This window comes from Lutra lutra, chromosome 1 (assembly GCF_902655055.1).
Source record: "Lutra lutra chromosome 1, mLutLut1.2, whole genome shotgun sequence".
Taxonomy (NCBI): domain Eukaryota; kingdom Metazoa; phylum Chordata; class Mammalia; order Carnivora; family Mustelidae; genus Lutra; species Lutra lutra.
The window spans coordinates 142665280-142677784 of record NC_062278.1 but is presented as its reverse complement, the minus strand read 5'-3'; the positions used below and the strand labels follow the sequence as shown (position 1 = coordinate 142677784).

The window sequence follows — 12505 nt, the reverse complement described above, 5'->3', positions numbered from 1 at the left end:
CCATAGTTGGTGCTAAACCTTTAGATAGACCACGAATTAAGAAAAGCAAATGTGACAGATTTTAAGAGGCCCAAATGAGTGTAAAACTAAAACCAGATCCATGAATTGACTGTATTCATTCACATGCAGCACTTCCAAAATTCAAAAGGAATTTAATCTTTGTTTTTCATCTACTACATTTATTCAGAGCTCAATGTTTATTATACTGTGCAAAAAAGGGACAAAATACAAATTTAGAGAGTAATCCACAGAATATGATCAGTATCCTGACCAACAACCAAAGTGGGTTAACATGTTTTTCTCCTGAAATCACACCTTCCAAGGAGTCCCAAGAAGTGCTCAACACAGAAAAAAGGAGAAGGGGGCGCTACTTGGCAGAAGTTTGAGAAAGACTATGTCCCACTGAAAACTTCCTTAAAGAATTCACAATACACACTTGCTCATTAGAGAATGGGACTCACATAAAGACATCTCAGTAACCTTGTTAACCCAGCATTTCCAAGTTATTTGATCAAAGAGCCCATTTCTCCTACCCAACATCGATTATCATCCACAGAAAAGTAGCGGGTATGGGATGCCTGGGTGGCTCAGTCAGTTAAGCAGCTAGCTGCCTTCCGCTCAGGTCATGATTCCAGGGTCCTAGAATCAAGTCCCGCATCAGGGTCCTTGCTCAGCAGGGAGCCTGCTTCTCTCTCTGCCTCTGCCTGCTTGTGTGCTCTCCCTCTCTCTTTCTCTGATAAATTCTTTAAAAAAAAAAAAAAAGTAAAGGGTATCACTGATCTAGGAAACAACTGTTGTGAGTGCAGATTGAAGTAATGGCCTCAACTTTGCTGGCATGGCTACAGCCCCTAGAAAAGGGGAAAGGAGGTGGTGGTCTTGCTGAGACATCTTATGCCATTTATAGCCAAGGCTCAGTCTTGGCTAGATCAAGCACCCCGTTCTCTCACCATCCCCTTCTAAGACAGATTACAAGATACAGCGAGTCACTATTCAGCTATCATTACAGAAAATAGCAACAACCTTTGCTGGACTCTCTAAACAAACTAAAATCAAAAGAGTCCTTCATATATACGTTCCACCACGCTGAATCAGAGATTTAGGTTAAGAAATCCCCTACTTTCAGGGGAAAGTAGGAAGTTAAATTAGAGTCTTACAAAAACATCGAGATAAAAAGATACCAAAACCACACTTGGTTAGAAATAATATTTATTATCCCCTCCCCCCATGTACACATTACTTTTCAGAAACATGAAGATATTATCCATGTCCTCATCAATAACAGTTTGTAGAAAATAAACTTAATTCATATCTTGACAATATATTTCTATCACTTTTTTAAAACAATAGCCATTTTTTTTCCACATTAGTTCAAGAATAGCTTCAAGTTTTATGTTTTGAATCAAATCAAGACAATCTTTGTTTATAGGCAATTTCCTGACAGATCCCATCCCCCCCAACCCCTAAAAAAAAATTCTATATCCTAAGTGATAAACTCTTCTTGTACATTCAGCAAACTTTATATTGGAAAAGAAAAAGAATAATTGAGATAGGTACTTACTCTCGTGCACAGTAATAAATCTAGCTGAGCTTCTAAACCTTGCTTTGCAATGATGTTTACATAAAATAAATCATTTCTTATCAAGTTACAATGGTAATTTCTTGAAATGTAGATACAAAAGCTATACACTTAATCCACTGAAATTGCCTTCTATTTTTTTTTAATCTGTAATTAAACCATCAACCTAAGGAAAAGCTTCAACTCAAGAAGATGCTTCCCCTTTCCCTCAGCTATTTCTGTCTAAAGCTTGAATCCTCTCTCAGATCATGAAGAGATACATTAAAAGCACAGGAAAAAAATGTTTTAGCTTGCTGACATAATGCCCTTAAGTTTGCTGACATAATGCCCATATTTTAACTTAAAATGTAAAATCAGAGTTAAAGCATCACTTAATTCATACAGTACATTATCAGTTAATCAACAGTGTCCCACTGACCCAGAAGTTTCCCAAACTGGTTGTCTTCTCCACATTTAGTAAGTTTATACCCAATGACTCAATCAAAGAATGTGCTTATAATAGGCTGCTGGTTTAATTTTAGTATTTTTAATATTGGGCTATTTTCAAATATAGAGATGCTACAAGTGGCATATGAACTATTAATTTTGTTTCCCATTACCTACAGGAAGAATTGTTCAAATAAAATTTTACAAGACAAAATGCAACCCTACATATCTATATATAGATGTATACATGTATATATTGAACCTAACTAAAGTTGTATAAGCAATACTAACATAGTTCTGGTTACACACTCCTAAGACAGTAACTGTTTTAAAGATAACATATTATAAAGAGGCTTAGGCAAAAGGCAAAAATTAAGAACAAACATGATCTTTGAGGTTTTCAGGATTACTTCAAAAAGCCATTTCTATCCCCCATAGAAGAAAACTATGCATTTATCTTAGGAAAAAAAATTATAAAAAGTTAATGCTATCATGTAAAGAATTCACAAAAACTATACTGTATATCCCATAAAAGTCTTACCTATGCAAGGTAAATCACAATTATGGTTTATAATGTATTACAGACATCACCATCACCTTTCCTCTTTAATAATGAGAGGATTTAACTTCTTTTTTTGACTTACTTAACAAGTGCCACAGAAATTCAAGTCCCAGTAGCAACAAGTTAAACAAGATTACAAAATAAGGCATTCTGCTCATGTATCATTAAAGTAACAGGCTGAGTATAGTAAAGCAGGCTCTTTCCATTCTTACAGTTTTATATAATCCAAAAATTATACAGAAGGCAATCTTTTCCAAAAAATTCCAATTAATTGCTGTTTTTCCAGGAAAACAGAAAAACATACATAAAATCCTCAACTTTGGTTATTTCTCCCACAGCGATAGAGGCTGATTTTCTCTATTTAATAAAGCCCAATATTAGATATGTGGAGGAAATGTCTCTGTACCACTTCTAAGCCTGTAGGTCACACACACTAAATGATTTTTCAAATTATAGAGTAAATCTAATTTGACAAAATCCCTGTAGTGTTATCTAGGAAAAAAAAAAGACTCAAAACACACTTGCACACAAACGCATACATACACATGCACACATATGCATGTGGGGCCAACACATTAAACAGTTTTCTTAAAAACATTGATTGGTTCTCCAAAAAGAATCAAAATATTTATCATTAGGCTGCAGCATGTGTATAAGGGGCAGCAATGTAACCTTTTTCAGTACAAGGTAAGAAATCTAAATGAACTTTTAAAACTAGTACCTTGAACCAAAGATTTAACCAAAGATGAACTCAAAATACATATTTTTTGAAATTTGGACTCAACTGCCTGTTGTACTTTTACATTAAGTGCTGCTTAAATAAAAATAGAGCCTAAGTTCAATAACATACTGTCTAAACATTTAAAGCAATGGTTATATCAATAGGTAAAATGCACCAAATTTGAGTCTTTGACACCACTTATTTTAAGTTTATTGTGTGATAAAAGTTCTTCACAGTTTAAAATATTGTGAAGAAATGTGTTTATGTATAACTATATTCACACAGATATTATGTACACATACTATGTATTTGATGTACCCATAAACTTTGAATATATGTGTGCCAGGAGGATACCCCACACATATGCAGGAACCCTGAATAATAGGTTGGTGTGGACTGTGAAATGATTTCTCAGAAATACTTAGAAATAAGGAAAGAATATTATTATGAATAATTATAATAACAAAAAATTTATCTTATTTACATAGTGCCTATCTCCCAAGAGGTAAATATGCTTTATAGACATTTTTTAGTATCTGTGAGGTGGGACATTAAGAACACTATCAATTTTCATTTTCCACAACCAACTAACCTGCCCAGGATCATACAGTTTAATAAATGGCAGAACAAATTACAGATATCAAGATCTCCTAATTTGCAATGTCTCCAATTACCAGATCAAACGGTCTTGTGGTGAAATCAAGTCTTCATCATACAACAGCATTGCTACCACGAAGGATTAATTTTTAAGTCTTCATGTACTTGTGATTGTGCGTTATATTTATACCACAGGGAGATCAAAATGATTTTTGGTTTTGGCAGATGAAAAAGTCTAACATTCAGTGTGACTATAATTCAGTGTAACTTCTCCAGTTAAGTGCAACACAGCTGATTGGTCTATAGGGGAAATGCAGTCAATGTCTAACCATGGCTAAAGAAACCTCAATCCAAACAGCTACTGCATAATTACAGAGATAGCCTACAATCTTGTATTGTCTTAAAGGTCTTTTCTATCTCCACATATGGTATACACATATAAATAAGCATTTTAGCACAAAATGTACAGTTAGCATAAATCAGTTCGTGTTTAAATAAACAAAGGCCTTAGGGGTGAACTTTAAAGGCCAAGAGCTCCTCAGAGTGCATGTTGTTTAAAGATCGAAGATCTGGCAACTTTAGAAGAAGTTTTGTAAAAATAGAGGCCTCGTTTGGATGGTTTTTCATTATTAAGGTCCTTAGTGCACGGATGAGAGTTTCCTGCAAAGCCTCCACAGAGTTGACGTTTTCTATTCCAGATCGATCTAACAGAGAGTAAGGAATAGACAGATCTGAATAAGAGGACATTATAAACATTAAATATAAATACCAATTAAGAGAAAACATTAAATATAAATAAAATTCTTGCTCATCAATCTCATTAAATGAGTCTACAACAAGGTTTTATACATTGGAATAAAGGCAGAAGACAGTTGTCAACATTTAAATCCCAATGGCAAATTTCTGTACCTATTTATTATATTATAAAGAGATACATTACACAGTATACTTGATAAAAAATTTGGTATTTAGTATTTTGTTCACAAAACTAGAGGTTCTAATTTTTAAAATCAGATGCCATCTACTAATTTCAACTGCTCCTGTCAAATAATATAGTGTAGTTTACAAATATATTTTTTTCTTCATACGGAATATATCCACATTTGTATGTTACCACGTATGGCAGGCAACCTCTAAAATGGCCCCCTCATCCTGGTATCCACACCCTTGTGTATCCCTTTCCTCTTCAGTATGCTAGACTTACTGACACTACTGATGAGTAAAATACTACCAAAAAAAAAAAGGCTTCCATCTTCAGCATATCTTACTCACCTCCTCTGAGAAAGCCAGATGCCAAGTACCATGTTGTGAGCTGCCTGTGAGGTAGCCCTTATGCTAAGGAACTGACGGTGGTCTCTGACCAGCATCCAGCAAAGAACTGAGGCACTCAGCCCAACATCTTGCAAGGAAAGGACTCCTGCCACAACCATATGAATAATCCTAGAAGCAGATCCTTCCCTAGTTGAGCCTTCATAGTCAACCACAGCCCTACTCACAGTTTGACTACAATCTCCCAAGAAACCTCAAGCCTGAGGCACCCATCTAAGCCATACCCATATTCCTAATCCTCAGAAACTGTGAGATAATAAATGTACATCTTTTCAAGCCACTAAGTTTTAAGGTAATTTGTTACGCAGTAAACAGGTAACTAATATACTGTGTACCTTTACTACCTAGTTACATTAACCTGCATTCACTTCCATTTAGCATACTGTGTTTATTAAGCTCATCATACAAAATGTTAATAAACTAGTGATTTAGTATAATCCAACAATAAAGCAAAGTATCTTAAAATTAGCAAAATCTATACTGTTTACCCATGGACTTTTTTTTTTAGTCAACATCAAGGACTATTTCTTCCCTTTACAATAGGAGGCAGTAGAGCCTAAGAAATACTCAATGGCTCCCAGTATAGGGAGTTTAAATTAATAAGAAAGATACTGCCAAGGAAGCAAAAATCTCTGGCCATTCACACCTTTTTTATTCATTGTTCACAAGGATATTTCACAAGGCTCTGCATTGTAGCTGGTAGCTAAAAAGGCCACTTGCAACGCAAAGACTAAAATTTCACAGTCAAGGGGGAAGTCTGATTAACTCTAAATGCAGAAAAAAATGATGAAAACAGGTTTATCTTACATTTAATAAAGTGTGGATTATTACTGAACTATGTGCTAATTATTATGGAAAAAGAAACAATTTGAATGCTGACTACTGGTTTGGGGGAGTCATATGTTTTCAGACAAAACTGTTACATGGAGAAAAGACCTCTTAACATACAACTTTGATCATACAATCATAATGGCCATATAAAACTACGTAAAGCCTTCAATGATGCTTCCAAGTGTCTCTCCTGCCTTTAATATTCAAGTAATTGTTTTCTTCAATATCCTTGCAACTTATTAATTCCCTCACCAAGTACTTACTGAATGTATATGGCTACTGAGATAGGTGCTTAGGGAATTAGCAGTCAACGTCTAACAAACCAAAATTCCTTCCCTGAGAGACCTCTTAGAGCAGAAAAAAATACCTAGTTTGCATCACATCATCAGTAATTTACAATACCAACAACTGGGAAAAGAATGACTGTGAGCCCTACAAACAAAATAATCTAGATAGGCAGAGAAGGGTACTTGAGTTAGAACTAATATTATGAGTCTCTCAGTGAATACTCTGTTGGAAAGACCTATGCTTCCTCCTTACAACTCAGAACTTCAGGAAAATGGATTCCTACACCTAAAAATGTGAACTGCATTAAGTCTTTCTAAAATTGCATTTCTAAAACCATGATTTCATGATTTCAAGGCCAAATAACCTACCTACAAATCTAGCTGGATCATAAGTAATAATCCTCTAGAAATTAAAATAATACAATGCACAGATTGAAATAAAAATTGATTTTCTAAATGATGTACTAAATGCTACACTACCTACCTCATAGTTTATAGTATAGTTTAATTCACGATATACCTGTCCTTTACTTCCTTAAACTCAGAGAGGTTCTTCACCGCTCAACACCAAATCTCACCAAAATCTTCTGTGTATAATCACTTCCTACAAGATGAAAGTCAAATTCCTTCCACAAAAACCTCTATGAGGACAACTAAAATCCACATTCAGATTGTTCTCACACCTATATGCCCATCCATCCCTCATCTTCAACTGCAAGTGACTGCTGCCACTTCACAGAATCTCAAGAACAATTTACCTTCCAGGTATAATTCCCTTTTTCTCCATGGCATCAACAGTCTTCTAACACCACAGGCAAACATCATGGTTTAGATTTCTCTCTCTCTTAGCAGCTAGAATTATTCTGTTAACAAGCAGTATAACAGAAAGGCTTTGAAGCCAGGCCAACAGTAGTCCAAATGCATGCTCAGCCAATTTTTAAAAATGCACGACCTTGGACAACTTAACCCTTCTGTTCCTCAAATTTCTTGCCTATATTTGAAAATAACATATCCTAGCTCACATCAGAGGTCTGCTGTAAGGATAAAATTATATAATGAGATCTAGAAACTAGCACTTTATCTGACAACAACCAAAACAAAACCCAGATGGCAACTGTAGATTCTAAGAAAAACAAAAAGCTATTTTAAATATAAAGCAAATTCTAAGCAATTAATAGAGTATAAATGATCCATTTGTTATTTGATACTTGGAACATTCCCCCCTTGGGAGGCACAGGTTTAGGGCAAGATTTATATTGCCTTGGGACGTCTTGATGGCTCAGTCAGTTAGGTGTTTGACTTCAGCACTGTAAGGCTCCTCACTCAGCAGGAAGTCTGCTTGTCCCTCTCACTCTCCCTCTGCCACTCCCCATGCTCATGCTGTCTCTCTCTCAAATAAATAAAATCTTAAAATTTGTATTGCCTCATCTACCAATTCAACACCACTGTGTGAACACTGTGGGTACTATTTATATAATCCTAATACTATAAATGTAGTTTTTTTACTTTTCAATATTTAGAGTCATCTGATAAAGCATGGAAACTAATCACACCTATAGAACAGAATATGAATATTTTCATTCTTGATAATGTAAAAAAAAAAAAAAAAAAAAAGGTATAGCAAAAGAAGCCAGGATATCGGATGACGATACTGTCTCCCTAAGGAGAAGATTCCATCTATATTCTATCTGAGAGTTTATGTAAAAGTGAATGGTCAAAGAATGTGAGCATATTATAATTTTATATAAAACAAAGTAACTGTAAAAATAAAACTTACAAAGAGAAGACACTTTTGTCACTTGTATCTACTCAATAAAAAAAAAAAAAAGCTATAAGCACAATATTTAGAATTGAGTGGGCAACTCCCAGAACAATTAAGAAGAAAGACAGATAGAATTCTAGTTCTCTGGGGGCGCCTGGGTGGCTCAGTGGGTTAAAGCCTCTGCCTTCGGCTCAGGTCATGGTCCCAGGGTCCTGGGATCGAGGCCCGCATCGGGCTCTCTGCAAAGTGGGGAGCCTGCTTCCTCCTCTCTCTCTCTGCCTGCCTCTCTGCCTACCTGTGATCTCTCTGTCAAATAAATAAAAATAAAAAATCTAAAAAAAAAAAAAAGAATTCTAGTTCTCTGGAGAGTAGGCTGGGAGAAAGAAGGAGAGACTTATCTTCTGTAGTTTCTGAATTTTATTTTCTTGTATAAATACTGATTTAAAAATAACGATAGTCAGGCGCCTGGGTGGCTCAGTGGGTTAAAGCCTCTGCCTTCGGCTCAGGTCACGATCTCAGGGTCCTGGGATAGAGTCCCGCATCGGGCTCTCTGCTCAGCAGGGAGCCTGCTTCCTCCTCTCTCTCTGCCTGCCTCTTTGCCTACTTGTGATCTTTCTCTATCAAAAAAATAAATAAAATCTTAAAAATGAATTAAAAAATAATAATAATGATAGTCTGCAGCCATCAAAAGAAATGAAATCTTGCCATTTGCGATGACGTGGATGGAACCAGAGGGTATCATGCTTAGCGAAGTAAGTCAATCGGAGAAAGACAACTATCATATGCTCTCCCTGATATGAGGAAGTGGAGATGCAACATGGGGGGTTAAGGGGGTAGGAGAAGAATAAATGAAACAAGATGGGATTGGGAGGGAGACAAACTATAAGTGACTCGGAATCTCACAAAACAAACTGAGGGTTGCTGGGGGGGAGGGGGGTTGGGAGAGGGGGGTGGGGTTATGGACATTGGGGAGGGTATGTGCTAAGGTGAGTGCTGTGAAGTGTGTAAACCTGGCGATTCACAGACCTGTACCCCTGGGGATAAAAATATATTATATGTTTATAAAAAATAAAAATAAAAAATAAAAAACAAAAAATAAAGTTTGAAAAAAAAATAACGATAGTCCTTTCTTCATGGTAAAGATTTAAGTTAGACATCAACACTATCATATGTTTAAGTGAAAGCAAATTATTTTAAAATGCATGAAATTGTGTCTGTGTATGTGTTGCTTGTGTACCTTCATGTAGACAGAACAAAAATAAGAATGCATTACATTCTTTTGTTATCAGTCTTTTCCACTCGGTATGTCACATATTTTTTTTATGTACCATAATAAGCAAGCAAATGGTACATGGATGGACAGGTGAACAGACAGAGAAAGACTCCCTAATGTTGACAGTGATCTTTTTTGATAGCAATATTATCATCTTTATGTTCATCTTAGTATTTTCTACTTTTGCAAAGAACCCATATTATTGTTATGACCAATAAACAAAACAAGGCTTTTTCAAAAGGAGATTAAAACAAAATAAAAATTATGTTCACTTGGTAGAAAATATAAGTAAATGGCATATTTCCTGGTAGAGAGCTCCTGTTTAATCCCCTGCCACTGTTTCTTCCTTTCTACCATCTCTGAGACAGTCCCTCCTGCTCCACCTCCTCTACTACACCTATCTCAGGAGAGTTCACTCCACTGCCTCCTACCTGAAGTTATTTCAACAGCCTCTCAACCTGACCCTCCAGCTCCAATGACTCACTTGTCTAATCTACCCAAGATAAACATGCAGAACTAATGTCAAACCATGACTCTGTCCATGCCTCATCATTCTCCTACACTGACTTTCCACTGCCCCATTATTTCAGTTAAAACCTCTGCTTAGTTCTCCTTGTGGTCATTCAATAATCCAGTGTCCCTTTAACTCCCAAGCCTTCCATCCCTTTCCTCCCTGATGTACACATACGGCTTTGGCCACCTGCCCCTGCCTTACCTCATGTTCTCCAAAGCCGCTTCATCACTGTTTTGATAGGAAAATCTACTAACCCATCCTTCAAATTCCAGCTGTACTTCCATCTTCCCCACAAAGCTTTCTCAGGTAACTTCATCTTCCTTCCTAGAACCCCTACTTCCTCAGTCAGAACCACACAGCTTAATACCATAAAGCTTTTTGTGTTAGTTCTTTCTCTCCAAATAAAACATAGATGCTTGGAGAGTAAGCATGTGTCTTAATGCTCGTTCTGTCTCCCCTGTGCACATATTGATCAGATAAAGAAATTACAAAGTATGGATTACCTTTAGCTTCACAATACATTTATTAATCTGATGTCAACTCAAACCATTATTACTTATCAAGAGACTGCAAAATGGTAGGTGAAGTGCAAGAAGCATTAACTACAAGGTTACTTGTAAGAAAATAAGTTATCTCTTATTAACCTGTTACTGTAATACTATTCCATATCGTAAGTGCATTTTTTAGCCACCTAGGTAGAGCTGATCAGAATAGGTAGCTAAATTATGCTTCCAAATGGCATTACTCTTTATTTGCACTCTTATTTACATATAGAGCTATTTACATAACTCTTATTTACACCACTAATGTACAGGCCCTTTAAGATATACAAAGAACCTAACCTCATTAGGAGTTACTGATTAACAGTTTACCACATAAGCAGGGGCTACAACTTATACTTTATAACCCCCACAGCACCTGGTACAATGGCTTCTACACAGTAGGAAGCAAATATGAAACTTGAAGTAAGTCATAACAAAATACTGTATAATTCTCAATGTTTTAAAATAAAGTTAGTGATACCTAAAAATGGCTGGTACTTACTTATATATCCCCAGGAAAGTCACTGTGTATCAATTTCCCATTTGCTATTATCTTAATAGCTATTATTTAAATTGAAATACTTTGGTCAGAAATAATGTAATATAAATGCAAGGTGGCAGGGAAACTGCCATCAGTGACTCATATAAACAAACATTAGTGTTAGGACTCAAAAATCTTGGTCACTCATTCAAACAGAAACTAAGTACCTATTCTGTGCCAGACCCCAGGTTGGCTCACATGGTACAATCCTTTCCTTCCACAAGGAAACTGAGACCCAAAAGAATAGAATTATTTATGCAAATCACACAGAAAATTCAGGGCAAAGCTAGGTAAAAGCCTACTCATAATTCGCCAAGTTTGGGAACAGACCACACTAATGTACCTTGATAATTTTAACATTTTCAAGTAATACACATTTTAATTAAAACTTAAATTCGTATCAGAACCACCTATGCTCCCAAAGTTAAATCCACAAAAGCAACAATTTAGAGTTGTAAAAATTACAGGCAAAAGTTAAAGACTAAGTCTTGTTGTCAATTTGAGGCCTATATCTAAACATCATTTTATTATCATACAGCACTTTTGAATTTCTGCTGTCTGATTTCGCAAAAACAACAGATTATTCATACAGTTTAGCATGTGCCTCAGGCTCTCTTGCCTTATAGATAGCTTGCTGGAACATAGTTCCACCTTCTCTTCACTTGGTTACTTATATTCTGGATGTAGCACAATTTTGCACCAGCCTGCTTACCTGCAGATACCAGGACAACAGCTGTAAACAAACTCATCTCTTCATCACTAAGTTGGAGGGCATTTAGCTTCTCACTAAATTCAAACATAGAGTTTAGCAGATCCCCTGCTCCCATTGAGTGTAAATCATCAACACTGTATTTCTTCCCACTTAAAAAGGTGACCGTACGCTCCTTTGCATCAAACAATGATGCAAACCGTACCATTAAAACCTGGAAAAAGAAAAATGTATTTGAAGGAGTTCAGTACTAAGAAATAATTCAGTATTCAAGCCAGTTAAGAAACATCCTACATATAAAAGAAAGTTGTAAAAGAAAAACTGAGTTTATTTTTACCCAGAACCATTTCCTTAAAGCAAAAATCTCTACCAAAGCAATAAATATCTGTGGAGTGAACATCAAAAAAATTCCAGCCACTAGTGGCAGGACTAGAGTCCTGTGATATTCTGAAACTCTATTAATAAAGATTCTGAAATGCAAATATAAAATTAAAGCAGGCAATAATGCCAAGAAATATGAAACTGGGCCTTGGCCAAAGGCTTTAAAGAAACTCTTTAAGCTACCAAGTATATAACATGGTCTCTAAATCCTAAGTAAAAAGAGCAGTATTTCAATGCAACAACACTTAGAGACATCAAAACACCAATTATAGCCAAGACAAACGCACGGATAAACTCTAATTAGACTATTTTAAGAAACCATAATCCAAAGAGACAATACACAAAGAAAACTATTACAGCAGAAGTGTTCCAGACACCAAGTTGTAATTCAATCCAAACCAAATCAGCAACCGCTTATCTATGGCACTCCCTCCCCTATAGTAAATGGTAACAC

The 12505-nt window shown here is 35.9% G+C and overlaps 1 protein-coding gene across 1 annotated transcript in view; it reads right to left on the bottom strand.

Annotated features, from left to right (window-relative positions):
- Positions 1–1189: 1189 nt before the first annotated feature.
- The window catches only part of NR1D2 (nuclear receptor subfamily 1 group D member 2), a 29778-nt gene continuing 18462 nt past the window's right edge, over positions 1190–12505 (bottom strand). Inside the window, exons 7-8 of the mRNA XM_047738092.1 lie at positions 11674–11884; positions 1190–4586 (exon numbers count right to left, since the gene is read on the bottom strand). Of these exons, the coding sequence (XP_047594048.1) occupies positions 4390–4586; positions 11674–11884 (408 nt within the window). The 3' untranslated portion in view covers positions 1190–4389. The remainder of the gene's footprint in view (positions 4587–11673; positions 11885–12505) is intronic.